General features: G+C 36.3%; 1 protein-coding gene across 7 annotated transcripts in view; it reads left to right on the forward strand.

The window, feature by feature from the left end:
• The first annotated feature begins 328 nt into the window (after positions 1-328).
• The window catches only part of ABLIM1 (actin binding LIM protein 1), a 211,479-nt gene continuing 185,441 nt past the window's right edge, over positions 329-26,366 (forward strand). For 4 of the 7 annotated variants that reach the window (XM_087964508.1, XM_087964510.1, XM_087964511.1 and 1 more), the window contains exon 1: positions 329-581. In XM_087964508.1, the coding sequence (XP_087820634.1) occupies positions 569-581 (13 nt within the window). In that variant the 5' untranslated portion in view covers positions 329-568. The remainder of the gene's footprint in view (positions 582-26,366) is intronic. The other 3 variants (XM_087964501.1, XM_087964502.1, XM_087964498.1) reach the window with 2 other exon arrangements.

A 26,366-nucleotide genomic window follows, 5' to 3' on the forward strand; every position in this document is an offset into this window, starting at 1 on the left:
ACTGGCGGAGGTTCCTTCATTGTGTGCACCTGGAAGCGCCCCCTCCCCTTTCAAAAACACCGCGGATGACTGTAGTACCTGTTGCTTGCTCGATGCAAGCGGCATAAATGTCCTGAATTGCCCTCAGATTTTTTTTTTTTTTAAAAATCAGACTTGGCTTCTTTCTCCGGCTGTTAAGCCAGAATTCATTCCGGAATGCTCATATTGCATGAAGGAACGAACAGGCAAATCGCCTCCCCGCTCTTCCGCAGGAGGCCCCAGCCACGAATCGGTGGACCGGCAAAGGCAGTTTTTTTCAGCCAGAACCGAGTGGTGCTGCAGCGCCTGGGGAAGCGGCAAATGGCCCCGCCCAGGCCCAGCCGGTCGCTGCTCGCAGTGGCTGCAGCGGTCGGCTGTTGTGCTAGTCCGTGGCGCTCCCTCGCTTTGAGACGCAGACAGGTACCCCGCCCTCTCGCTCGCAGTCCCGGCGGCACATGGGGAAATGCTTCTCGGCTGCGGCCGGTTAATGTCGGGGAGGGGGCTTCGGTTCTTGCCCTCGCCACCGCCTCTCTCTCGGTCCACCTGAGCCATGTCCGCCAGAGGTGAGTGAGCATCTGGGTCGGGACAGGAGATTGGATCAACCTCTTTTCAGCCAGCGAATGCTTCCAGATAAGGCCAATTCTCCGCCTCTTTCGCATCTCCCTCTCCCTGGGCTGGTAGTTACATTCATGTATCCCCTCCCGCCCCCCCCCCTTTGCCCCCCTCCACCTTTCCCTGCAATATGCACCTGCTGTGCCTAAGAACTTCGCTCTGCCTTCCCTTTAATTTTGCATTTGCTTGATCTTTTGAGGGAGGCGAAGAAGAGCTAAGCTTGAGAGAGCCTTGAAGTCAATATTTGGGTTAACACCACAGCTCTCTTTTGTGAATGCGAGGAAGGCTGGCCTGGCCTGGGAACCTACCTTCCCTAGAGGTGGGGTGAGATTTTGCGTCCATTCCACCCTTCTTGGGACCAGTGTTTTTACAGGGTTGATGGAAAAAACTCGGGGATTGATGCACCAAGATACTTAAAGCTGCAGTGAATCCCTTTGGGGAGGTGGGAGGGAGAATAGAGAAGGGGGGGGGGAATCACAATCACTTTGGAGCTTTACCAGGCTGTCTTTTTTTTTTTCTCTAAGAAGAAAATCTTTTTTGTGAAGAATTTGGGAGGTAAAATTTTGCACTGATAGGAAGTAATAATAGCAGTATGTTTCCCTTTTTGAGCTAAGTAAAGAAGCTGGCGCAGTGATTTTAGTCAGTTTAAGCCTTGCAGATACTTGTTTTAATGAAGTGTTAGGTATTATTGAATAAGGAACTTATTCCTGGAAATGCTTATAGTATTTATAAACAGTTTTTATTATCTGGATATAAAAATATTATAATTTTAATGTATTTTTCAACAGAAGCCTTTTGCACACTTTCCTTGCACCCAATCAGAAATCCTTTTAAATATAGATGCATAGGATTGTGATGTAAAGAAGCCCAGATGCAAAATCTTTCTTTGGAACTGGGACATAAGATCTGTCTTATGTGCTGTGTTATAAGGACAGAAAGGATTTTTTTTATTCTGAGAAATCAGTGCATTTGATATTTCTAGCTGTGTACACTTTATGTACGATCTTTTCAGTGTGTGTATTTGTAAAGAAATAACAAAACCAGAGACACGTTTCTCTGATTTCCACTGCGCCCATTTGCTTTATTTAACTTGTACTGTGATTTTTGTTTCAATCATAACTGAACAAGGTAGAATCTACTGTGGCCAGAACAAAACTCCTATAGAAATCTGTAAATACTGATTTGTCTGCAAATTCATGGGTGTGGCTATGCTTGGAATTGAAAAAAAGAAAAGGTGGAGACATAGGAGGAACTTTGCATATTCTGACCAGGCTCCTTAATATTGCCTAGCTTCCTCTAAGTTTTGTGATGTCACAGTACTGACTCAGCTGAAATTTAAAAGCACATTTAGTTAATTTATTTTGGGGATGGTGGGATGCTGGTGAATTCCTCTTGATTTATATAACTTGCATATCAAGAGCTCTTAACCTTCAATTGTTTCATCTTTCTGAAGAGATATCTGTTTAATCCTTGAATGGGAAATCTTGTGCCACTTTTTGTTTCTAACATCTATTGCTAGCTAGCTGTAGAATTGCAAGACCATGTTTAACCATTGCAGAAACCATACTGTAAAATTATTGTAAAATAGGGTAAATTGAAGCAGATCTTATTACTAGAGAGGTGAGCCTTTCAATGTTTTTGCATTTTTGCAAGAAATAAGGGGTGGGGAGCATTAGATGTCATGTATTATGCTTCTCAGCTGTCCAACATACTGGAAATATAAAGCTCAACCATGCGTATCAACATTTTTGTATAATGTAGACATATAGCAGTAAACTCAAGTCTTTTAAGACAAGATTTTATACCCTTGTGAATTAAGGTTTTAAAAATATTCAAAATACTGAATAAATTTAACATACTTTGATTATAACATAAAGCATAAACGCTGCCCAGTCAGTCAGACATCTTGGCACCCTGCACAATGACTGGTCTTTGAAACCCATCATGGTATTGAACAAGAATGTTAGTGTGTGGGACATTTGCTAATGCATCCTCCTGATGATCATGCTGCTTCTTGCCTTAATAACACTCCTTCAAAAAGAGAAATAATAAGATATAACAACCAGGAAATACTATTACAAATCCATCTTCTGTGGTCTTTGGCTGCCAGTTCTAGATTCAGATGTAAGCATGAGTGATGTATGGGATTAGTGGTCTCGGTATTCGCAACAATTGCTTTTATTAAAGCTATATCAGTTTAAATTGTCATTTTTTTTTTTGAAAAGATATATTTACATTCTCCAATTATATGCACCAGAACCACCAGACTGAGGTTTCTGCAAACATAGGACAAAAATCAGGGTTTGTTTGTATACCAGAACGTTCAGGATCCTTGGTAAGAATAATCAAACTTTATTAAAATCCTTAGTTGCTTGTAGATGAGATCAGAACTATTTGGGCTATAATCTTTGACGGAGTCAAATGGTAATTTCAGTAAACTCCAACAATCTATACACTGTACAGAAAGACCATTTAAAGATTGACATATTATTGGAAAACTTGTTTTGTCCATTTTAAATTACAGTTTCTTGGTTTACTTAGCTAACCTGGATTGGCATGTTGCGCCGAACCAGGTGTCTGGATTAAGTACTGGTAAACTCTCCCATCTGGTGATTTCATCATCAGGTTGTTGTAGAAGACAAAATAACACAGCTATTCTATGGCTCCCATCACTTATTCACCCCTGTTGGTATATGGAAATGGAGGACAGAAATAGTATGGGAAGATAACAGATAATCAGAGTTGGAAGGGACCTTGTAGGTCATCTAGTCCAATCCCCCCACCCAAGCAGGAGACCCTACACCATTTCTGACAAATGGCAGTCCAATCTCTTCTTGAAAGTCTCAAGTGATGGCGCTCCCACAACTTCCAAGGGCAAGCTGTTCCATTGGTTGATTGTTCTCACTGTCAGAAAGTTTCAACTTATTTCCAGGTTAAATCTGTCCTTGTTCAGTTTCCATCCATTATTCCTTGTCTGGCCTACAGGCGCTTTAGAAAATAGCTTGACCCCTTCCTCCCTGTGGCATCCCCTCAAATATTGGAAGACTGCTATCATGTCTCCCTGGTCCTTCTCTTTACTAGACTAGCCATGCCCAGTTCCTGTAACCGTACTTCATATGTTTTAGTCTCCAATCCCTTAATCATCCTGGTTGCTCTTCTCTGCACCCTCTCCAGAGTCTCAACATTTTTTTTTTATAATGTGTGACCAAAACTGGATGCAGTACTCTAGGTGCGGTCTTACTAAAGCCTCATAGAGTGGTATTAGTACCTCACTTGATCTTGATTGTATCCTCTGTTAATACAACTTAGGATTGCATTAGCTTTTTTGGCTGCTGCTGCACACTGCTGGCTCATATTTAGCTGGTTGTTCACTAAGACCCCAAGATCCCTCTCAAATTTACTGCTATTGAGCCTGGTTTCACCCAGTCTATATGTGTACTTTTGGTTTTTCTTGCCTAAGTGTAGGACTTTACTTTTCTCTACATTGAATTTCATTTTATTAGATATGGCTCAGTGTTCTAGTCTGTCAAGATCCATCTGGATTTTGAGCCTATCTTCTTGGGTGTTAGCTATTCCTGCCAGCAGAGATTAAGCTAATCTTTCCTTTGTCCATAATTGTTATGACCTTAACCACTCACCACTACTTTTTATTTTACAGAATTATATATTTTTATTTTTAAAAAGTGAAGGATGTGATAACTAGCCAGGAAGTTTGTAAAAATGAACAATACTGTAATGTGAAGGCATATCAACTGGCTACAAACTGAGTTAATAGCTTATCTGTAACTTGTACAAAATACATCTTATAATAAGCTGTGTTATACTTCCCCTTCTGGCCAAGTAAGCAGCAGAATAAATATTGATCAAGACCGAATAGTATACAATTTAAATAATGAATAGTACTGCAAGCCAATCAACTCCCTTGAGGTTTTCAGAGAAAGAAGAGAAGTGCACAACCGGAATAGTTGATTTAAGCACAAGCTTCCTATAGGTATATTTAAGCAAGAAAATGAGTTGGCAGGACTTGACAGGATTTCCAGCAAAATGCCATCCATAAATGTGTTCCTATTTTACTAACCCAGTGACTTAGATTTGTAGCTCCACCCACTGCTTTAATTGGCTTTGCAAATCTGCCAGCTATAGGAATTGAAAGCTATATATCTTCACAGCAGTGCTACATCGTTTCAGTTGGGAGTCTCTGGACTTACGACTGTAAGTTTTGATCACATTTTTATAGTTTCACCAGACATCCAGGAAGTGTAGTTGTTCACATATCAGTTATGTCAATTAATCTCAGTTTCATGGCCAAGAAGCTCATGATGGGAAAAATAAGTTCAGGAATTAAACTATAGTATGTATTAAAAGGGAAATTCACTTTCTTGTTGATTAAAGATACTCTGTTGTTTTAGTGTGGTAATTGAGGATCTTAAAATGACGATGGGCTTACACTCCAGGCAAGCCTGAAAGCTTAGCTGATGTCTTTCAGTGAGGGGTTAGCAACATATCTATAGGCCTAGGGAATATTTTTAATTGTTATGGAAGGGAATTATATTTGATAATTCACAGTTCTTTAAATGGAAAGACAACATCAAAGATACATTACAACAACATCAACTGAGGCTGCCAGAAGAGCAAGAACCAGAACTTTGTATCTCCCTTGACATCTTGATGTGGTAAAAGAGGAGAAGCTTGAAGAGGAGGAGGAGGGGGAGGAGGAGGAGGAGGAGGAGGAGGAGGAGGAGGAGGAGGAGGAGGATCCTCAAAGCCCAGTGGCTTAACATGTTTTTCAAAGTATTAAATACTTGGAAGACCTAGTGAAGTTTGTCATCTTAAATGCAACAACTAAGCAACTCTGTGTCCTTTAGCTGTTATCAGGGTTATGTTTAGTTTTTAAAAACAAAGTTATGAGATACTGTAATAATATCAGGAGGATGGCCAAGGAGAAAAGAACTTTGCTCATTCCCACAATAGTTGTGTTAATTGTATGTACAGAACTTTCCATGTTTGAGTTCCAGAATTATAATAAGGTTCTATCTGTTTATCAATGCTTTTGATATTGTATTTTTATATATTTGTCAGTTTTACAAAAAAGCAGGGTTTACAGAGATTGTGAAGGACCAATGTCCTACGATTGATTAGGCTCCCCCAAACTTGGTATTCTTTAACCAGTTTCCATAGCTTTTAGCCAGTAGGCTATTCCATTTTTAACAGTTTTTGGGGGCATGGAAATACAAATGCTGAAAAAATGATGGAAAGGCATAGAAATATTACAAATGGAAGGTATTGACATATGGACACTTAGTAAAATAATGTGATTAATGCAAGACTATTAAGAATGAAATCATAGTCTAGATTAGTATTTTTGTGGGATGTGTTTGTTAAATTACTTAGATTAATTTTATTATGTGATTGCTTTTTAACATTTTATCATGAATTATGGTAGATTTACAACTTGAAGGCTATGTTAAATTGTGGCTTTATGAGAAAAAAGCTGTGGAGTGCTAGACTTAACAAAAAGCAACCATTTATTTTGAGTTGCATCTTTTATTTTTTATTTTTTAAATCTCTTTGTTTTGGTTACAAGCTCATTGGAATTCCTGGGGGTGGGATTACAAATAAGTCAACATTAATGAGCACCAGAATGATTGTGAGCTGCTAGTTTCCTGTGATTGTCTGTATGTACAATGAATTTTAAGCTATTTTGAGTGCGCATGCTTCTGTATGATTTTAAAAAGAGAAATAAGTTTAGCTTTTGGCTAAATAATTAGTTCAGTTCTGTGAATGGTTACTGAAAATAAGTCTCTTGGAGTTCAGTGTGTGTCACTCCTAGGAAATTATATACAGAATTATGATTGCCTGGCAAATGTAAAGCCTCCCATATGTTCCTTAAATGGAGGGAAGTTATCCAAATCTGATCTAATCATAATGTTATGCTTCACAAACAATAGAGATAATAACACAACAGTAACACAAGCTAACATGATCTTGCTGCTGCATCTAATCATGTGGTAACTTCTTATGATGTTGCCTGTGCATAAAGATAGCTATTGGCAATTTTTTTTGGTGATGTTTAAATTTTGTACATTCATACACTGATTGTATGAGTAGGTTTTCTCATTTTTGAAAGGTTGTTACAGATAACTAGGCCCTGTTGTCTGTAATTTGAAAATGCAGATAGGGGATAAAAGACTTAAATTACAGGAAGTTATTTAACAGTGAAAAGCCAAATACTGTATGAGTGGGGAAGATGAACTTTCTAGTGCTGGATATGATCAAGAAGAGGGTAAAGAACCATTGGTTAGGGATGGCTTCATTTCTATTTTTGTGCTGCACAGCTGAATCTACTTTATTTTGAAACAAAATTATGGGCAGGTGGGAAAAACGAAAGTTTCATTCTACCACCACAGCTAAATCTATAGCCTGCCACTTAAAAAAAATTAAACAGTGTGGCCATTGGCCCCTCAAATTTTGAATATTCAATAAATAGCAATTAGCATGAAGAGTGGCAGTTTAAAGAAAGGAACTTAGCCATGGGAAATATATTTCAGAGATCTGAGTCTGCCATTCTAAGTTTTTGAAATTAACTTTACCAAGCAAAGTTAATCTTTTCAATGTTTTGACCTCAAATGTACTTGGGAGGCACAATAAAACTATAACAATGGGAATCTGTTGCTTCTGAATTCATCAACTGCAGGAGTGAATATAAACATGATGGGACCATTTTAGTTTTCTGGATCCTAAACAGAGTTCTTTCTTTTTTGTGTGTGTACTATATTTGCACACATGAACATACAGAATCATATAGAACAAAAAAAAACCCATCATGATAAGTCATTACTTATTACAACAGATCCAAGACCTAGTTTCAGTTCTTGGCTAGCATGCATGTGTGAATTATCTGCACAGAAAATATACTAAATTTAGGATACTCTCTTTGAAAACAGATAATAATCACTTCTTTCCATGATAATTTGTTCAGTGAGTCTAAAATAAGCATTCCATTTTAAAAACAAATTATTTGGGGGGGGGAAGTCTTCCTTTGCAATAGTGGTGAATGCGAGATAATAGTGTCTTCCTATAAATTTAATACATCATATAAGTACATGTAAATTTTTTCTCACAAATCTAGACAACAAACTAAAAAGCAGATACATCGCCCTGCCAAGAAAAGTGCGTATAGTCATGGCTATGGTTTTCCCAGTTGCAATGTATGGCTGTGAAAGTTGAACCATAAGGAAGGCTGAGCACCAAAGAACTGAGGCCTTAGAACTATGGTGCTGGAGAAGAGTCCTGCAAGTCCCTTGGACTGCAAGGTGATCAAACTGGTCAGTCCTAGAGGAGATCAACCCTGACTGTTCTTTAGAAGGCCAGATTCTGAAGATGAAACTCAAATACTTTGGTCACCTAATGAGAAGGAAGAGTCACTGGAGAACAGCCTAATGCTGGAAACAATTGATGGCAAAAGAAGAAGGGAACAGCAGAGAATGAGGTGGCTGGATGGAGTCACTGAAGCAATTGGCTTGAGCTTAAATGGACTCTGGGGGATAGTAGAGGACAGGAAGGCCTGAAGAACATTGTCCATGGCGTCGCAATGGGTCAGACATGATTTTGCGACTAACAAAAACAAACCTTTTCTGTTGTGACTTTGATCATAATACTGATACTGATTAATTTTGATATTGAGGTCTGCATACTGAGGTCTGTTATCTAATTCCATAAAAATATAACTTGCTGGAGTGAAGTAATGCAATTCATAACAATATAAGCTTATAAAATATGGTCTTATATATACTATGAACATACTATAAAACCACCATTATAACCATGGTTTTTTTTCTTTATCTTTTCCTATTATCTTTTCTTATTTTTTATCAGGCTGTCTGATCAAACCAAGGTGGATCTTTCCAATGAGTCCTTTTGTCAATGAATCTGTCCAGCTGGCTGAATTGCATAGCCATCCATCTTCAAATCAGGGATAACCCCTTTATGTTATAATTATAATTGTGATTGCCTTTTTGTTTTCAGCAGTAAGATATGATTCATGATCAATTACATAATTTTTGTCAGCCAGCTGCAGTGCACATGGTTTTGCTTCCTATTTATAAAGCCTTAATGGTGTGATTTTTTGATAGTTATCTTTAGAAAATTCTTCTTTTTGTCATTTCCTAGTAACAGATATAAGACATAAGTGGAAGGAGTTGGTGTGAGTTAAAGTTCTAGGCTATGTCTGCAAGACCATCTAAACCACAAACTAGTTAGCCACACTTCAGTTTAGTCCATTATATTAAGCTAGCTTGTATTAATTTATGATCTAGCATGCTGTGGAAAGCTATAAAACCACTGTTCTTTTTTGCTGTTTTAGTTCCTGTATATCAGTATTATTCACAAAAACTTCCTAATGATCAGAAATGATGTTTGGATGGGGATTCCAACCTTTAGTGAAAAAGAAAAGGTAGAAATTCATTAACTAGAAAACTACCAGAGGTCTAGGATCCAAGTTACTGTGCTTGCAATATTATTTACTTATTATTTATTTACTGTAAACCGCTTCAAACTCTATTGCAGAAAGTACGACTTCAGCAACAGAGTAGACCACAAAGTAGACCACAACCTACTTCTTAGTAAGCTATAAAAAAGTGGAATAGATAGCACCACCACTCGATGGACTTGCAACTGGCTGACAAACCATATCCAATGAGTAGTCCTTAATGGGTCTAAGTCAACATGCAGTGAAGTAAATAGTGGGGTGCCACAAGGTTCCGTCTTAGGCCCAGTACTCTTCAACATCTTCATTAACGACTTAGATGAGGGAATAGAAGGGGAACTTACCAAATTTGCAGATGATACTAAGCTGGCAGGAATAGCTAACACCCAAGAAGATAGGCTCAAGATCCAGATGGATCTTGACTGACTAGAACACTGGGCCGTATCTAACAAAATGAAATTCAATGTAGATCCTACGTCCTACACTTAGGCAAGAAAAACCAAAAGTACACATATAGACTGGGTGAAACCAGGCTCAATAGCAGTAACTGTGAGAAGAATCTTGGAGTCTTAGTGAACAACCAGCTAAATATGAGCCAGCAGTGTGCAGCAGCAGCCAAAAAAGCTAATGCAATCCTTAGTTGTATTAACAGAGGGATACAATCAAGATCAAGTGAGGTACTAATACCACTCTATGAGGCTTTAGTAAGACCGCACCTAGAGTACTGCATCCAGTTTTGGTCACCACATTATAAAAAAAAATGTTGAGACTCTCCAGAGGGTACAGAGAAGAGCAACCAGGATGATTAAGGGATTGGAGACTAAAACATATGAAGTACAGTTACAGGAATTGGGCATGGCTAGTCTAGAAAAGAGAAGGACCAGGGAGACATGATAGTGGTCTTCCAATATTTGAGGGGCTGCCACAGGGAGGAAGGGGTCAAGCTATTTTCTAAAGCGCCTGTAGGCCAGAGAAGGAATAATGGATGGAAACTGAACAAGGAGAGATTTAACCTGGAAATAAGTTGAAACTTTCTGACAGTGAGAACAACCAACCAATGGAACAGCTTGCCCTCGGAAGTTGTGGGAGCACCATCACTTGAGACTTTCAAGAAGAGATTGGACTGCCATTTGTCAGAAATGGTGTAGGGTCTCCTGCTTGGGTGGGGGGTTTGGCCTAGATGACCTACAAGGTCCCTTCCAACTATGATTATCTATTATCTTTTACTGATGGTTGACCCTACAAGGCAGAAGCTATCTGCCATGTCAATATCTTCATTGTCAATTCTACGGCTGGTTGTTTTATCCATTTTTTTTTAGTTTGGCCTGCTTTATATTTAATTTTAGTCTCATTTTTTTACTGTGCTCTTTCAACTTTAGTATTGGTGTTTGTATATCATTTGCACTTTCAGCTATCAGGGTAGTGTCATAAGCAAATGTAAATACTGTCAACACCCAGATGACTAGATATTGATGTACATATTCCTCCTTGTGAGTGCTGAAACAGTAAAAAAAACCGTGGTCATTTGGATTTTAACTTTTCAAGGAGACTTGATAACTTAATCCGCAATTGCAGATTTTTCTTATGTGAGATTACCTTCTATGCAGTGGTTTAACATGTGTTAGAAGTTCAAAGTGCATGATAACTTTAAAAGTTTTAATTTTCTATTATTTAATACAATAATAAAAATGTCTCCTTTTGTGGAGATCAGTGTTCTTTTTAAGGTTGGAACCATATGTGCTGTTACTGGTGAACAGGTTCAATTGAGCCCAGTAGAGCAGGGGTCCCCAACCACCGGTCCGCGTACCGGTACTGGTCCACGGAACAACTCCTACCGGGCCGCTGGCTTGCTGGGCGCCGCCATCTTTTTTTCATGAAAAAGTGCTTCCGGTGAGCTTTTCCGGGTAGAAAGCTCACCGAAGCACGCTTTCATCAAAAAGATGGCGGCGCCAGCGCTTCGGTGAGCTTTTCCGGTAGAAAGCCATTTCACCCGGAAAAGCTCACCGAGCGCTGGCGCCGCTTATCTTTTTGATGAAAACGTGCTTCCGTGAGGTCACCGGAAGCACTTTTTCATCAAAAACATGGCAGCGCCCAGCTGATGCTGGTACCGGGCTGCAGCGCCCAGCTGATGCCGGTACCGGGCCGCGGCGTCAAAAAGGTTGGGGATCACTGCAGTAGAGTACTTAAATTGTGAGCACAAAGGACTGTACTTGAATGATTTAACTGTAGGTTATCCTTCATAAGAAGAAAGTTAAGTATCTTTTATATCATAAGCAATTGACATTTGAAAATGAAATGGAACAGATTCAGCAATATTAGATTAAAATAAACTGTTTATTTTGTCACTGCTCCAATATTCCTGTGGTTTCTTGGCTGGTAGACTTGTATATTTGCCTAACTATATATATGTATATATATATATGTGTGTGTGTGTGTGTGTGTGTGTGTGTGTGTATATATATATATATATATATATATATATATATATATATATATATATATATATATATATAATACTATCTGTACCCAATATCCATTGCCTTTTTCATATAAAAATGATTTTTTTTCAATGAAATATTATGTATACAACAAATTTTACTTTTTGTTTTCTACATTTGGAAACTTAGTTATTTCAAAGGCATGAACTATCGAGCATGATGAAATTGCTTAAGACAATTATGATGATAAATCTAAGACATTGAAGAACTGTGTAAAGCTACTGTTTGAAATAGCAAAATGAAGAAAAAACTAGTTATTTATGATAGGATTATTGGTTATTATCAAAATTGTTTACAATTGTTAATAATAGCAGGTACATTCATAAATAAAAAATATTTCTGATTTATATGTGGATTAGTTGCCTTGAATAGTGACAAATCAAAGCAGTTGGGTCTGAAATAATATAACAGTTTGCCTGGAAAAATCGAGGACAGTCAATCTTGTATGATCACACAATTCCCCTTTTGTCCCATGATATTTGTGATACATTGGTTATGAAAGAGTGTTAGTTGAGTTGCAAAAATACATAGCTCAGTTGACTAGGAATGTCATCTGGCCATTATCCAATGAATACATTCTCTTTGAAGCAGAGTATCTTTTTGATTTTGGCCAATACGTAGGATGCAAAATCAAATTATCTGTACAAAAATATCTCAGGAATAAGTTATTTAGTCTAATATTGACTTGCATTAGGGGTAAGCCCTTTCTGTCCTATCAATATGTATTAAAACACACTCTTTCTGTATTTAATTCTACAAACAACTTTTATTAAAATAAGCATTTCATATGTCACTTTCATGATTACATGCATTATTGGCACACTTTTTGGAGATGGAAAATTGGTAATCTGAAATATGACTTAATTTTGTTTGTTAGTTTTATCATGGGCTCATAATTGATTTTAGTATATATGTTTTATCATCTGGGACATTGCGAATCCCAGGTGCATTGTCCAATGTCTAGACATGAGAGCTCTTTGACATAGGAAGGACATGTTGATAAAGTTGCCCAGCCATTTAGTTTAAAACTGCAAAGGACACTGATTCACACGTAGCTCCCTATATTAATTACCAAGTCTCTTGGCAGCCATAGCTGCTGTTCTATTTCTTCTTCAGTGTAATTAATTATATGGCCTGAATCAAAGGAAGAAGCAGCTGCCTTTGTTGGAAAGAAGTGGGGGGGGGGACCTTGAAAACTTCTGTGTCCATAATGTTCTTTTTTATAAAAAGGTGAAAGGCTTTGCTTTATTTATTTCATCTTGTCACTGAGGAAAATAAGCATTAGACAAAAAAATAGTTTATATCTTTGTTTTCATTTGCAATCATCACAAAGGATCTGGAATGATAGAAAGTTTCCTATTTCAAGGCAGAATGTCTTTGCAGTTTCACTTAATGCCACTATGTTTCAGATTTGATCTGGACATTCACTCGACTTGAATAAAACTGTGATATGAAATCCATGCTGCATTTTGTCATTTGTCAACAAATGATTCCTGTGGCAGCATCAGGGGGATTTGTGAAGTTGGATACAGTGTAAGGGCGCTGGTTCCCAGCAAGCTCTCTTTGATTTATGGTCAGAATAGTCCTGCTAACAAATATCATACAGAACACTGTAGTTTAGGAGAGATCAGAAATACACACCAGCAGGTCCCCCTGTGGATTATGCTAATTGTGAGCAAAATACTCCTGGGTCAATGTAAATATTCAGTTACTTCTTAAATCTTTATCAAATAACATGCAATCAACGAGCTATTTCCAGATTATATTAACAATGGCTGCTAGAAATCTGTTAATCTGGTTCTATTATAATTGGAATTGCATTCTGAATTGTTTTACCCTAATTTTCTCTTTAAAATCTATATGTAATTTACTTGCCTAGTTCTGGTTGGACATGAAAAGTACATGGCTGGTTGAGAGAATAGATTGTAGGTCCATTGCTAAACAAAGATATGCTTCCATTCTCATGCTGCAAATGACTACAGAAACACTGAATATTCTTATTTTATTAAAAATGTTAACCTGCCCAATAGCCAGAGCTCTCTGGGATTTCCAATAAAATACAATAAAAATACAATTTGAAAAAAAAAACATATACAATAAAATTGTGAATATTTATTAAAATATTTAAACTACCCAGATGATTCTAAATACTTATGCTCACTTTCATAATAGAAGAAAATTTTAAATGTGTACTTCTAGATTTTTTATTTATTTATTATGGTTGGTTAAGACGTTGTGATCTCATTCACATTTGATTTTCAGCATGGCGTATTATAGGTTATACCAAAAAGTGAATCAGAATTACTAAGCATTACAACCTATTTTGTCTTCTTGTATTCAAATTCCATAAGGAGATAAATAAACAGGTAAAGGTGTATTATCTTTAAATTCTCCTCAGGGCTGACCAGCTGCAGCTATGTTTTTTCCCCAGTTTGTGCAGGCTGCTGTTCATGCAGTGGTGCTGACCTGGGTGTCTCCAGTGCCTCCTGCGTTGCTTCACCATGCTTACCCATCCCCAACATTACAGACCTTGGCTCCTCTGAGTTATTCCCCATATCCCCATCAAACTTATCAGCTTCCTTGGATGACTCTGGGGCTGCTTCCTCCTCATCTGAGCCATCATTGAAGAGACTTATCATAAGAGATTGTTTCATTGTCTAGCTTTTTTTTCTTCCTGATCACATTCTCCCAAAACAGGATCTCTTTTTTTTTTAGATCAACTAAATATTGATCCATTGGTTGTAGTGGAAACTGACCAACTGATGTGTTGCCTGATCATGACATTGTGGGCTGAAAAAGTGTGGCTGGCCCAAAGTCATACAGCTGGTTTTCATGCCTCGGGTGGAATTAGAACTCACAGTCTCCTGGTTTCTTTCCTGATGCCTTAAATACTAGACCAAACTGATACTCATTTCACAGTATAACTTTTATATTGTAATGCATGTTCTGAAGCAGCATGCAAGCAGAGTCTTGTATATATCTAATATCATATGATCTATTTAATATGAGAATTTTGATGGTCTTATTAGTGTGAATAAGGCCAAAGAATCATCACATTGCTATGCATTCTTGAGGCATGACATCACATTCTGTAGTTTGGAACTGCCATAATGACAGTACCATATTTTACAATGGTATTGGCAGAACACTTAATTCAGGAAGTAAAAAAAGGAGAAGCCAATTATAAAAAGTGGGTGATATATAAGAAATTTATGTTTGAGACAATTGATGCATAAGAAATGGTCCTTCACTAGAGATATTGCAATAACTTTCTCTAGGTAATTGGGGTAAAAACTAAATCTTGTTTCATAAGATGAGTATGTGGTCCATTTGAAAGACCAAGTAAGAAAATCCTGTCTATACTTTCTCTTTAACATAGATTTCATGTGGCCTTTCACAGTATTGGCTTTCCATATGAAAATAGATTGCAACCTCATATAATATATTTAATTTGGTGATTATAACTGTAGATTATGAGCATTCTAGTCCAACTGTAGGGTCACAATATTGAGAAAGGCCGAGAGTGGAAGTCTTTATGCTACTTAGGCAATTAGTTACCATAAATCTAAAACCACCTTTAACTTTCAATTGTAAAGGTGATCGTTTTCTAATTTTGTTCAAATGAAAGTTGTGAAACAATGCAGCATAACTGTTAGAAAGTACTTACTATTCCTTATCAAAAAGGATATATCCTTGTAGATTAACTCTTCCTATATTTTGAAGATTTTCCTTAACAAAATTCACTGAAAGCTGAAATATAAAGTATTTTTCTGTGTTGGTCATAAAAGTGATTAAGCTACATTAGAAGTTAATTTCCAGTACTTAACTGATGAGGAAGGTAGGATCTTAATGGCTCTTGACAGTTTAAGACAAAACAGATTATCTTATTTAATAGCAGATCCTCTGTAACAAGTATGGAAAGCCTTTTTCCCTCCACAGTGGGCCACGTTCCTTTACACAGATCTGTTATTTGGGGTGGGGGATATAGGAGCTTATATGATGAAGAGTATTAAAGCAAATAATTTGGTACCCAAGCCAACAGTGGTACCATCCATTTTCTCTCTGAAAAATAATCTTTCTCTTTCTGATATTCTCTTCTCTCCTTCCTAAAAAATAGAATGCTGGAAATGTATGGCGGTTATCATAGTTCTGGAACAAGAGATGGGTTCAAAGTAGGCCAAGAACTAATAGAATTAAGCAGAGGGCTGCATAGGGATATCAGGTTCAGGTTATTAATTTCTGCTTTATAAATTAATATGCATTTCTGAAGCAGTATTTCAGGATGAAATTGAAATAACTGCTAATTCAAATATAATTGATTCTAAATAGAAGAATATCTTTCTTTCATTCTACCAATCAAATATACTTTCCTGTAGTTTAGCAGATGTGAAATGTTCTGAATTCCAGAGAAGAATAAAGAAGAGTTGATTCTGCCCTTAAATCAGCACAAAATAGACACTGACAGCGAGGCCTTGAGAATGACCCTTCAAGCTTCATTAAAAGGCACACATAGAGACTATTGAAATATGCTAAAGCCTTGATGGGTACATTTTTTCTAAGTCTTAATCAAGTGGTTTTAAGGGCTGCACTATAGAAGTAAATGCCTGCTTTGAAATCTATATGAATAAACCTAGTTGTTAGTGGGTAAATATAATGGCTGAGTAGTCATGTGCAGATCCCAGAGTACATGAAGTCAGCATCCTGGCAGCCAAACTCTTTTTGTTGTCTGGGTTTCTTCTCTACAGTGTTCTCCCTTTTCAGAGAATCTGTTGGAATGTTCTTTTGCCTGGTTAACTATTGATTGCTATTGTTAATGTTTGGTGGCATGATTTATATGGCTAGCCAGGGTTCCTTGTTTTTCCTGCAGCAGACAATAAAATAGCTACATCTGTAAGCACTGACCTCTAAAACTACGAACACGCATATTGTCTCTGGTATGAAAGTCTCATTATATAGAAGTTACAGCTGGTAGAAGTAATTTTAAAAATGGTAGGGGAGATAAATATGCTTTCTTTTAATGCCCAAGTAAGCATTTCTGAAACTAAATTTTTATCTCATTTTTTTTCAGGATGTAAATGAACATGGAATATACTTAATGGATATTTTTTTGCAATTAAGGAATTTACTTGCCAACTCATTGTCCTAAAATACTTTTAATCTCTCAGTAAAGGTTGAATACATATACTGACTATATAATGAAAAAAATCTAATGAATACAAATCTCTCTCCTATTCTTCCAAAGATCTGCTTCTGCTTTAGGTAGTGATAAGATTAATTCACATGAAATCTAAAATCTGTGACTTGCTATACTTACATGACTTGTGGGTAGGAGTCTCAAATATGGAGCCCTAAATATTCTGGATGCACCCTATTCAATATTTTACTTGAAATCAATCCAGGATTATATGTCAACGAAGATATAATGGAGCAATATGGCAGAACTAGTGACATTCTTACAAAATGGCTGCCAAAATCACTGGTTAGTTACAATGGAAGGAAAATAGACCATTTCAGGTTGGTCTCTGTTGATTCAGCTTCATTGAATATGTGCTTCTAGTTAGGACTCTTAGCAGTCATATAGACTTTTTCGAAGATGATCTGTAATCTGGCCTTTTAGGTCTCCTAATGGGACGTTCATTTGTTGTGAGTATATCCATCTTGCTGACATCCATTCCTTTCCTTCTACTTTTCCAAGCCTTATCAACAGCTCAAGGAAACTGGGTCTATGGGTAATATTTACCAAATATTATAGTTGAGGCGAGTCATTTTTATCACAAGTAAGAACTCTGGATTGATTTGTTCTATGATTCATTTGTTTTCATTTTTGGTATCAAAATTCAAAAGTATTAATATTCTTTTTTCATGTTTTTTCAGTATTCAACTTTCACTTTTATTTACAGTCTCAAGGAAAATGCTATCTGCACAATACTAATCTTCGAAAGTATAGAAATGTCAGAACATCTGAATGTCTTTTCAAAGGACTTCATTACTATACTATAAATTAGTAGACCAGCAAAATACTGTGGACATAATATATTTAGATTTCAGCAAGACATTCGATAAAGTAGACCACAACCTACTTCTTAGTAAGCTAGAAAAAAAGTGGAATAGATAGCACCACCACTAAATGGATTCACAACTGGCTGGCAAACCGTACTCAACGAGTAGTCCTCAATGGGTCTAAGTCTACATGGAGGGAAGTAAGCAGTGGGGTGCCACAAGGTTCCGTCTTAGGCCCAGTACTCTTCAATATCTTCATTAACAACTTAGATGAGGGAATAGAAGGGGAACTTACCAAATTTGCAGATGATACTAAGCTGGCAGGAATAGCTAACACCCAGGAAGATAGGCTCAAGATCCAGATGGATCTTGACAGACTAGAACACTGGGTCATATCTAATAAAATGAAATTCAATATAGATCCTACGTCCTACACTTAGGCAAGAAAACCCAAAAGTACACATATAGACTGGGTGAAACCAGGCTCAATAGCAGTAACTGTGAGAGGGATCTTGGAGTCTTAGTGGACAACCAGCTAAATATGAGCAGTAGTGTGCAGCAGCAGCCCAAAAAGCTAATGCAATCCTAAGTTGTATTAACAGAGGGATACAGTCAAGATCAAGGAAAGTACTAATACCACTCTATAAAGCCTTAGTAAGACCACACCTAGAGTACTGCATCCAGTTTTGCTCACCACATTATAAAAAAGATGTTGAGACTCTAGAAAAAGTACAGAGAAGAGCAACCAGGATGATTAGGGGACCGGAGACTAAAACATACCACGAACGGTTGCAGGAACTGGGCTTGGCTAGTCTAGTAAAGAGAAGGACCAGGGGAGACACGATAGCGGTCTTCTAATATTTGAGGGGCTGCCACAGAGAGGAAGTGGTCAAACTATTTTCTAAAGCTCCTGTAGGCCAGACAAGTAATAATGGATGGAAACTGAACAAGGAGAGATTTAACCTGGAAACAAGGAGAAACTTTCTGACAGTGAGAACAATCAACCAATGGAACAGCTTTCCCTTGGAAGTTGTGGGAGCGCCATCAGTTGAGACTTTCAAGAAGTGATTGGACTGCCATTTGTCAGAAATGGTGTAGGGTCTCCTGCTTGGGCAGGGGGTTGGACTAGATGACCTACAAGGTCCCTTCCAACTCTGATTATCTGTATCTGTATTTCCTGTATCTGTATCCTATTAAATACTATTCTAATACATATTTCTTGATTGCTGCTTCTTTTATAGTTGATAGGTGATCTTAAAACTATAAGTTATTTATTAGTTGGCCATTGCCAATTTTAAGAGTAGTTACTATACCTGCTGCCATTGATTTGTACTTCTTTATATTTAATTATAGAACCCATTTTCCCACTGTGTCCTTGACTTTACTAGAGCTTGCAGATCACTTGCATTTTCAGCTATCAGAGCCGATCACCATCAATATAGTGCAGATTATTGATGTTTTCTTCTTTTAGTTTTAAAACCATGCTTAATCTTCTTCCAATTCAGTTTCCTTCAAAATAAATTCAGCATATAAGGAAAAATGTATAGACTTTACTGTCTCTCTTGCCAAATTTCAGCCAATCTTTTTCACTGTGTTGTATCCAGTCTACATATGTCTTTCAGATGGTGGGATTCCCATTTTTTCTAATCACATTCCGTAGCTTAGTTGACACAACTGAAGACTTCCTTGAACTATTATCAAAGAAGGGTATATTGACCTTTTTTTGGTACTCTTTGGCTTTCTCAAACATGCAATCGGCATCAGCAAATTGTCTGTAGTTCCCCAACCTTTTTTCAAACTAGCTTGAACACCCAGCATTTCTTTTTTAACATAAGCCTCTAATTATGTGAAGTTAAGGAAATATGATGTTTCACTTAACAAGTACAGTGATTTACTTAACAAAGTGGAAGTGAGGTCATAACTCCATCACAGTCATGTGATTTTCTGCTCAATGAAAGAGTTAGTCGTTCCAATTGTGGTTGTTAAGCAAGAACTACTTTGGAAACAGATGAAGTTGGTTTTAGTAAAATTCAAAGCACTCCTGACATGAAATACAGAATCTTCCAAATAGATCAGCACAGAGTTTGGGTTGACCTTACCACAATGTTTAAAATTTAAATTATTTTCTTAAATCTAGTATCTTGGGAAACAAAGAGTTACTGATTTAGAATAAATTAAGTTGGTTATTACTCTCTTCCACAGGGGTGTCAAACTTGTGTTTGTGCTGGCCCTGCTCCCGCCCGGTTTAGCAAAATGGAAAAAAGTCCTGATATGTTATATGATGCCGCCATGACAATGCGAGTTTGACACCCCTGCTCTACCAGCACACACACTTCACCTAAAGAAGAAATATTTTTTCTTCCTTTCCTCCCAGCCCCACCTATTCCACACAATTAATTTATAGTAGAGTGGAAACTGGATGGTAATTATATACACAAAATATCCCAATCCAGCTACTTACTAGAGAAATGCTAACTAAAGCTATTAGCAGTTGCCACAGTCTATGAAAAACAAAGGAAATCAGCAATACTTTGTGAGCTGATTGCAGTATTTTATATGCAATCTCCATGGAGACCTGAATATTCTGACTGTCAATTGCACTCTTTCAAATAGATTTATGTGCTAGTTATATCCCTGTGCAAGCCTGGGAGCCATTCCTTTGATTGCTAATGGAAATCCTTAAACCAAGGCCATAATCAATGTGAGTGAGACATTTTTATGCCTTTTTTATTTATCTCCCCAAAATAAAAACAGTGACATCAGTGAAAGACCTAATGCAAATCTGAGACTGCCTTTGTCAGCTCAGACTGCAAGACAGGAAAATAAAATAGAATTTGCTGACAGCTTCTTTAGTTATGGTAGCTCTCCTATTACTTATAGTTCAGTTTAGTGATTGCCATGGAAATTCTTATCTGCTTCCAGGTTTGCACATAATGCTTTCTGCAATGACTGTCCACACCCCTAGACAGAATAGGATGGCTCTTCTTTCATCTCTTCAGTCAGTCCACAAATCAGATTTAAGCTATGATGAAATAAATGCTGTAAAAGCAAAAAAAAAAAAAAAAAAGATTATCTCTGCAGTATGATGGACTGTTTTGATGTTTTATCATATTTTTACTATGCCCTTTTAAAAATGATCGTATTAATTTTTTCCCTTCCCTTGGTTACATAGTAATTTAAATGATCATACCTAGTTCCTTGGATTGTTACATTAAAAAGATCACTCAACCAATAAGGTTTGGTGTTCCTTTTTTAATTCTTATATTTCCGAGAATGTCCTTGCTTTGTAGATATTGTATTGGATTCTTCAAACACAAGTAAGTTATTCCTTTTTGGTGACAGGAGGAAATCCTCTAGTGCTTCTTGACAGTAATCATGTTGCTGAGCTTGGAAATTTCTGCACAGTATTTCAAATTGCTAACTGACATCCTAAGACATTATCTTTATTTGGAGAGGCAGAAAAGGCGACCTGAGAGCCATTCCTTTTATTTAGGATAGCACAGATTGACATCTGATAATATATATAGTACCTCTGAAACAAGAAGTGGGTGCTTTGTGTTAAAGCCACCTTATGTTTCTATTTTGAATTACATGTAGAAATGTTTTTCTGCTATCTGAATTCATAACAATATTTGTTTCTTCAAGTATGCAATTTATATTCATAAATGTGAATGTTCACATTCATTGCTTACTAAGGTAACTATATTTGGCTAAGCTGGGTCAATATCTTTCATGCAATTTCTTAAATATTTTTTTCTCTGAGACCTTTTGTTTTTCCTATTGTATCATTGATAGTTTGAGCATTTCTTTTGAGTTTCTTCTGATACCTTTGATATATTATCAAGATCTGTGCTGGCACAGTGATTAGAATGCAGTATTACAGACGAATTCTGCCGAGTGCCAGGAGTTCGATCCTAACTGAGGTTGACTCAGCAGTCCATCCTCAGTAAAATGAGGACCCAGATTGTTGCAGGTAATATGCTGATTGTAAACAGCTTAAAGCACTATGAAGCAATATCGCTCGGCAGAATTAGCCTGCAATACTGTTTTTATTATATTAATGTTATCAGGGAAAGCCGATCCAGATGCTTGGCTGTTGTAATTTTCCGGTACACAGATATTCATCTCTGTAAAACCTCATTGGCTACTGTTATCTCCTAGGGTGAAAAAATGTCTTCTTTGTGAGAAGTTATGGAGGCTACAACATGTTTAAGACAGGGCATGCATACTCATATTTTGAGTAATTAAATAGGGTACTTTATTGCTCAAAGCTGAGTGTGTAACTAAATAAAAACAATAGCAAGACATTCGATCACCCATGATAATTTCATCAAAATTATATTCTCAATAGAAAAAAAAATCAAGAGCAAATTCTCTTTCATGCAAATACATGAGTAATGTTTAAAAAAATGCAAGTAAATCTACGCACAGTGCTACAATCAACATTGATTTGGTGGCTGCTTATAGTTTTTATTGTGGTAGTACTAACACTTAGAGGTTTCTTTAAGTAGCATTGTAAGTGGGGTAGAAAATGCTGCAACATGATCAGAGATTGCAAGTCTATAACACAGTTTGACTCTTCTTAATTCTCAGGAAAGCAATGTGGTAGGTTTGCATTATATTGCAAGTCCTCTGTTTGACATGACTTGGAGAGCATTCAAAGTGGCCAAACCAAATATGCAATTGCAGGCATAACTCTGTAATCAATTCTGCAAAGCCAGATGTTTGATACCTCAATAATGTTATGTTTTGCTTCAGTGTAAGGGTCTGGTTTTCACACTACATAACAAATTAAAACTGTCCAAATATTATTTGTAAATGGTATGTTGTATTATTTCCCAGTAAGGCAAGAAAAACATATTTTGAGTGTCTTTAAAGCAGACCAGAGTAGTAAAGCAAGGATGCTGTTCAGTGCAAATACAAATATAATATTCTCTTTAAATTCACTTTTGGATGAATCCTATAATATATCTAGGCACATCACCTTATGCATCGTAGCGGCTTGCTAGTCTTTGAGCAGAATATAAAAAGAGTTTTCACACCCCAAACTCTCCCGATGTGGCCATACTGTTGATTGGCTGTCTTCAAGTTTAAGTTTGTTATTATTTCCTATTTAGTGCAGCTGGGTGGTTATTGAAATGTTATACTGAGGTATCTTTCTGTTTGTAGACATTGTTTTTGTCATTTGTTTCGTCACATTCTCTCCCTTTATCTGATGATAATGTTTGGCTATAAACGGGCAGTGGAAAATAAAATAAAAGATACTGTGGAATAAAAGAGTGCTGTTGTAAGAACTTTTGAAATGGTGAACTCATGCTCCACATGCCTTCCATTTAATCTCTAATCTATAGATGGCTGTTCTTGAAGACCACTCAGAAGCTATAGCAGGTCCAGAATGCAGCAGTTCAGGAAGATACGGCTCTATCACATGTCACCCATGTAACACTGTTTATTTCAGGTGGAATTCAAGGTTCTGGTTGTCATCCTTACGATTCAACATTTTAGATATACATTTCCTAGGCTCACATATTCTTCTGTTTTTGTTTTTGCCAACAAATTTAATACAGTTGTTTTTCAAACAAGCTATACAGGTAGTCCTTGACTTACAATCATTCTTTTCGTGACTGTTCAAAGTTACAAAGGCATTGAAAAAAAAACACCTTATGAACATTTTTTACACTGATAACCATTGCAGCATCCTCCCTTGATCAGATGCTTGTCAATTAGCATATTATTTATGACAGTTGCAATGTCCTAGGGTCATGTGATTACCTTTTGCAACCTTCTGACAAACAAAAACAGTGGGGAACAACAATCACTGAACAACTGTGTTACTAACTGAACCATTGCAATGATTCACTTAACAACTGTGGCAAGAAAGGTTCGTAAAATGGGGCATAGCTCCCTGAACAACTGCACTGCTTAGCAATGCAAATTTTGGGCATAATTGTCAAGGACCACCTGTAAAAGGGATGAATATAGATGTGGGATAATTCCATGTTTGGGAATATCAGATGAAATTAAAATATGGTCGCTTATCGGCCTTTGTACCTGTGGTAAATAAATTCACCTATTATGTTTTCCAAATGTAGTCCCATTCCAATGCTCCTATTTTAAAAAGCTTCTGTTGCAGTGTTAAGTTACAGTTCATTACAGTTCAAACAGATCTTATTTTATCCTGAAGGCAAAATGAATTAAAGATTACTTTCTTTTCTTAGGCTCTTGAATAATACTAATTTGTGTTAATTATTTCCCAAAGGGATATTCAGCTATATTGTGGTGATGATGAGGGGAAAACTTTCCATTTGATTCTGGCCATTAACAGATTCCCTCCTTTACTGAGGTAGCCAGGAGAAACAGAAACCGTTTAAAATCACTATTTATTGCAAGTATTTTTACGCTGCCCATCTCAGTAATACTTCTAGTGGTCATGTATGCTTGTGGGATTATTTTTTCTGTTCCTCTTTCATTCCCCCTTCTCCTAAGGAAATTTAGTTGCAGAAACCAAAAAGTAGTTCAGATAGGACATAGCAAATATACATGAGACCAAGTTATAAGAAGCTAAAGGAAACATAATTGAACTTGGGTGGATTTGATGGAAATGATACTGCTTCTAGTAATTTTTTGGGGGGTACACATTATACATACATAGTATGAAAGACTTATTGATTGATTGATGATGTGCCATCAAATTGGTGTCAACTCTTAGCGAACATATAGATTGATTAACCCCATGATGATTTATCCCCAACATGCTCTTTCATGACTTCCAACTCCATTACCGTAACTTGCTGCTGGTCATCTCTTTTTCTCTTTCCTTTCCTCTTTCCTAGCCTTAGAATCTTCTCCAGAGACTTGGTTCTTCCCATAATGAACCAACATTTGAGCCTGATCATTTGTGCCTCAACTCTGCATTGAATCAAAAGACTAGCCTTTTTTTTTACATTATTTTTTTTAATAAAGTTTTATTGAGTTTTAACAAAACAAATAAAACAACTTATTTGAGTATAGCATGGTTCCAGGTTATTACATTTCCATACAGACACAATTTCATATGCATATTCATCTTATATATTCGACTTGATATCTTATTACTCTTTTTCCAACTTGTCACAATTTCTTCCTTTACTTCTCTTAATTTTCTTTTATAATTATCTCATTTTCTTCTTATTTAATTGTATTTCTTTTACCTAAATTTCTATATCTTTTTATTCATTATACTTATACTTTTGTCTGTCTTGTTTACAATTGCATTATGTTCTCTTCCAACCTTCTTAAAAAGCAAAATTCCCTTTATGATTGCCAATCAGAGCGCAACACCTCTAAGTCTTATTGTTATTATCATTTAAAATTTCATTAAACATTAAATTTATGCATTCTAAAATTATAATTCAAATTTCTAATATTTATTTTATATCATGTAAATTTCATCATTCAGACTCTGCTTGGTACTTCCCCTTAAAAATGTAAAAAGAAAAATTCTAAAAAAACATAGCAAAAACAATATATATATATATATATATATATATATATATATATACATATATATATATATATACATATATATATATATATATATATATATATATATATATATATATATATATATATATATATATATATATATATATATATATATATATATATATATATATCTTTGGTTATTCGGGTTTTCTCCGCGTAAGATTCAAAGTATCTAGGCAACGCTTTGGCGAGGTCCCACTCGCCATCTTCAGGCTGGTGCTTTCGGCTTAGTGCCAGTGCAAGCAGTATATATATATATAAACATTAGTGTACAAAATAGTTATTCAAATTCATTCTAGTACTGGTATGAGCCTTGTAAATCTATCACGTTTCTTTTCAATATTTATCAATCTTTGAGAACGGTTGAAATGTTTCCCTCCCTTCTTCATTATTACTTAACAGTTAATAGCATACCATTGGATAATCATACAGTTTTATCTTATAAGTTATTTACTATTAATAAGCAAAATAATTATTCAAATTCATTCTAATAACTGGTATAAATTTCCTTATAAATCTTTCACATTTCTTTTCAATATTTTATCAATCTTTAGAAACAATTGCAATGTTTCCCTCTCTTCTTTATTCTTGCATTAATTATAAATAAACATACCATTACATAACAATACAGTTTTATCTCATAGATTATTTACTTATTTCATTTATAACTTATTACAGTATTCTACTGTCACAAACACTATCTTTTGTACCTTTGCAGAATCCTCACTTTTAACTTGGTTTAGCCATTATCTCTGTGTTTTCTAGCTGAGCAAATACCTTTAATCCTAGTACGTTTCCCCTTTTTCTATATTTCCTGTTTTTGTCCCTCATGAGTTCTTTCCCTTTCTATCTTCCCCCCTTTTTTCTCATCCCTTTTTTGATACCCTTCTCTCTCTAATTTTCCTTTCTATGGTTTTCTTTTCTGCTTCTCCTTACTGTTATACTTCCTTTTCAGACTATTTTTCTTTTTGGCTGTTCCCTTTGATCTCAAACTTTTAACTCCTTTCCCCTCTTTTCCCCTTATTACCACACTTTGCGTTATTTGATCATTGAAAATGGCTTCTTCTTTGTCCTGCCCTTCTTCTTGCTCTTGAAGCTTTCCCTTTTGCTTTTAATAGTTCAGGACTCATCCTCCAGGAGTGATGCCATTTTAAACACTTTTGAACAACCACCCAATTGACTTTAAGTAAAAACAGAAGAAGAAAGGAAAGACCAATGCCAAAAAACAC

The sequence above is a fragment of the Notechis scutatus genome, chromosome 4 (assembly GCF_049901735.1).
Source record: "Notechis scutatus isolate UNSWTSFEM ecotype Mainland chromosome 4, rNotScu1.2, whole genome shotgun sequence".
In the NCBI taxonomy this organism is placed as follows: Eukaryota; Metazoa; Chordata; class Lepidosauria; order Squamata; family Elapidae; genus Notechis; species Notechis scutatus.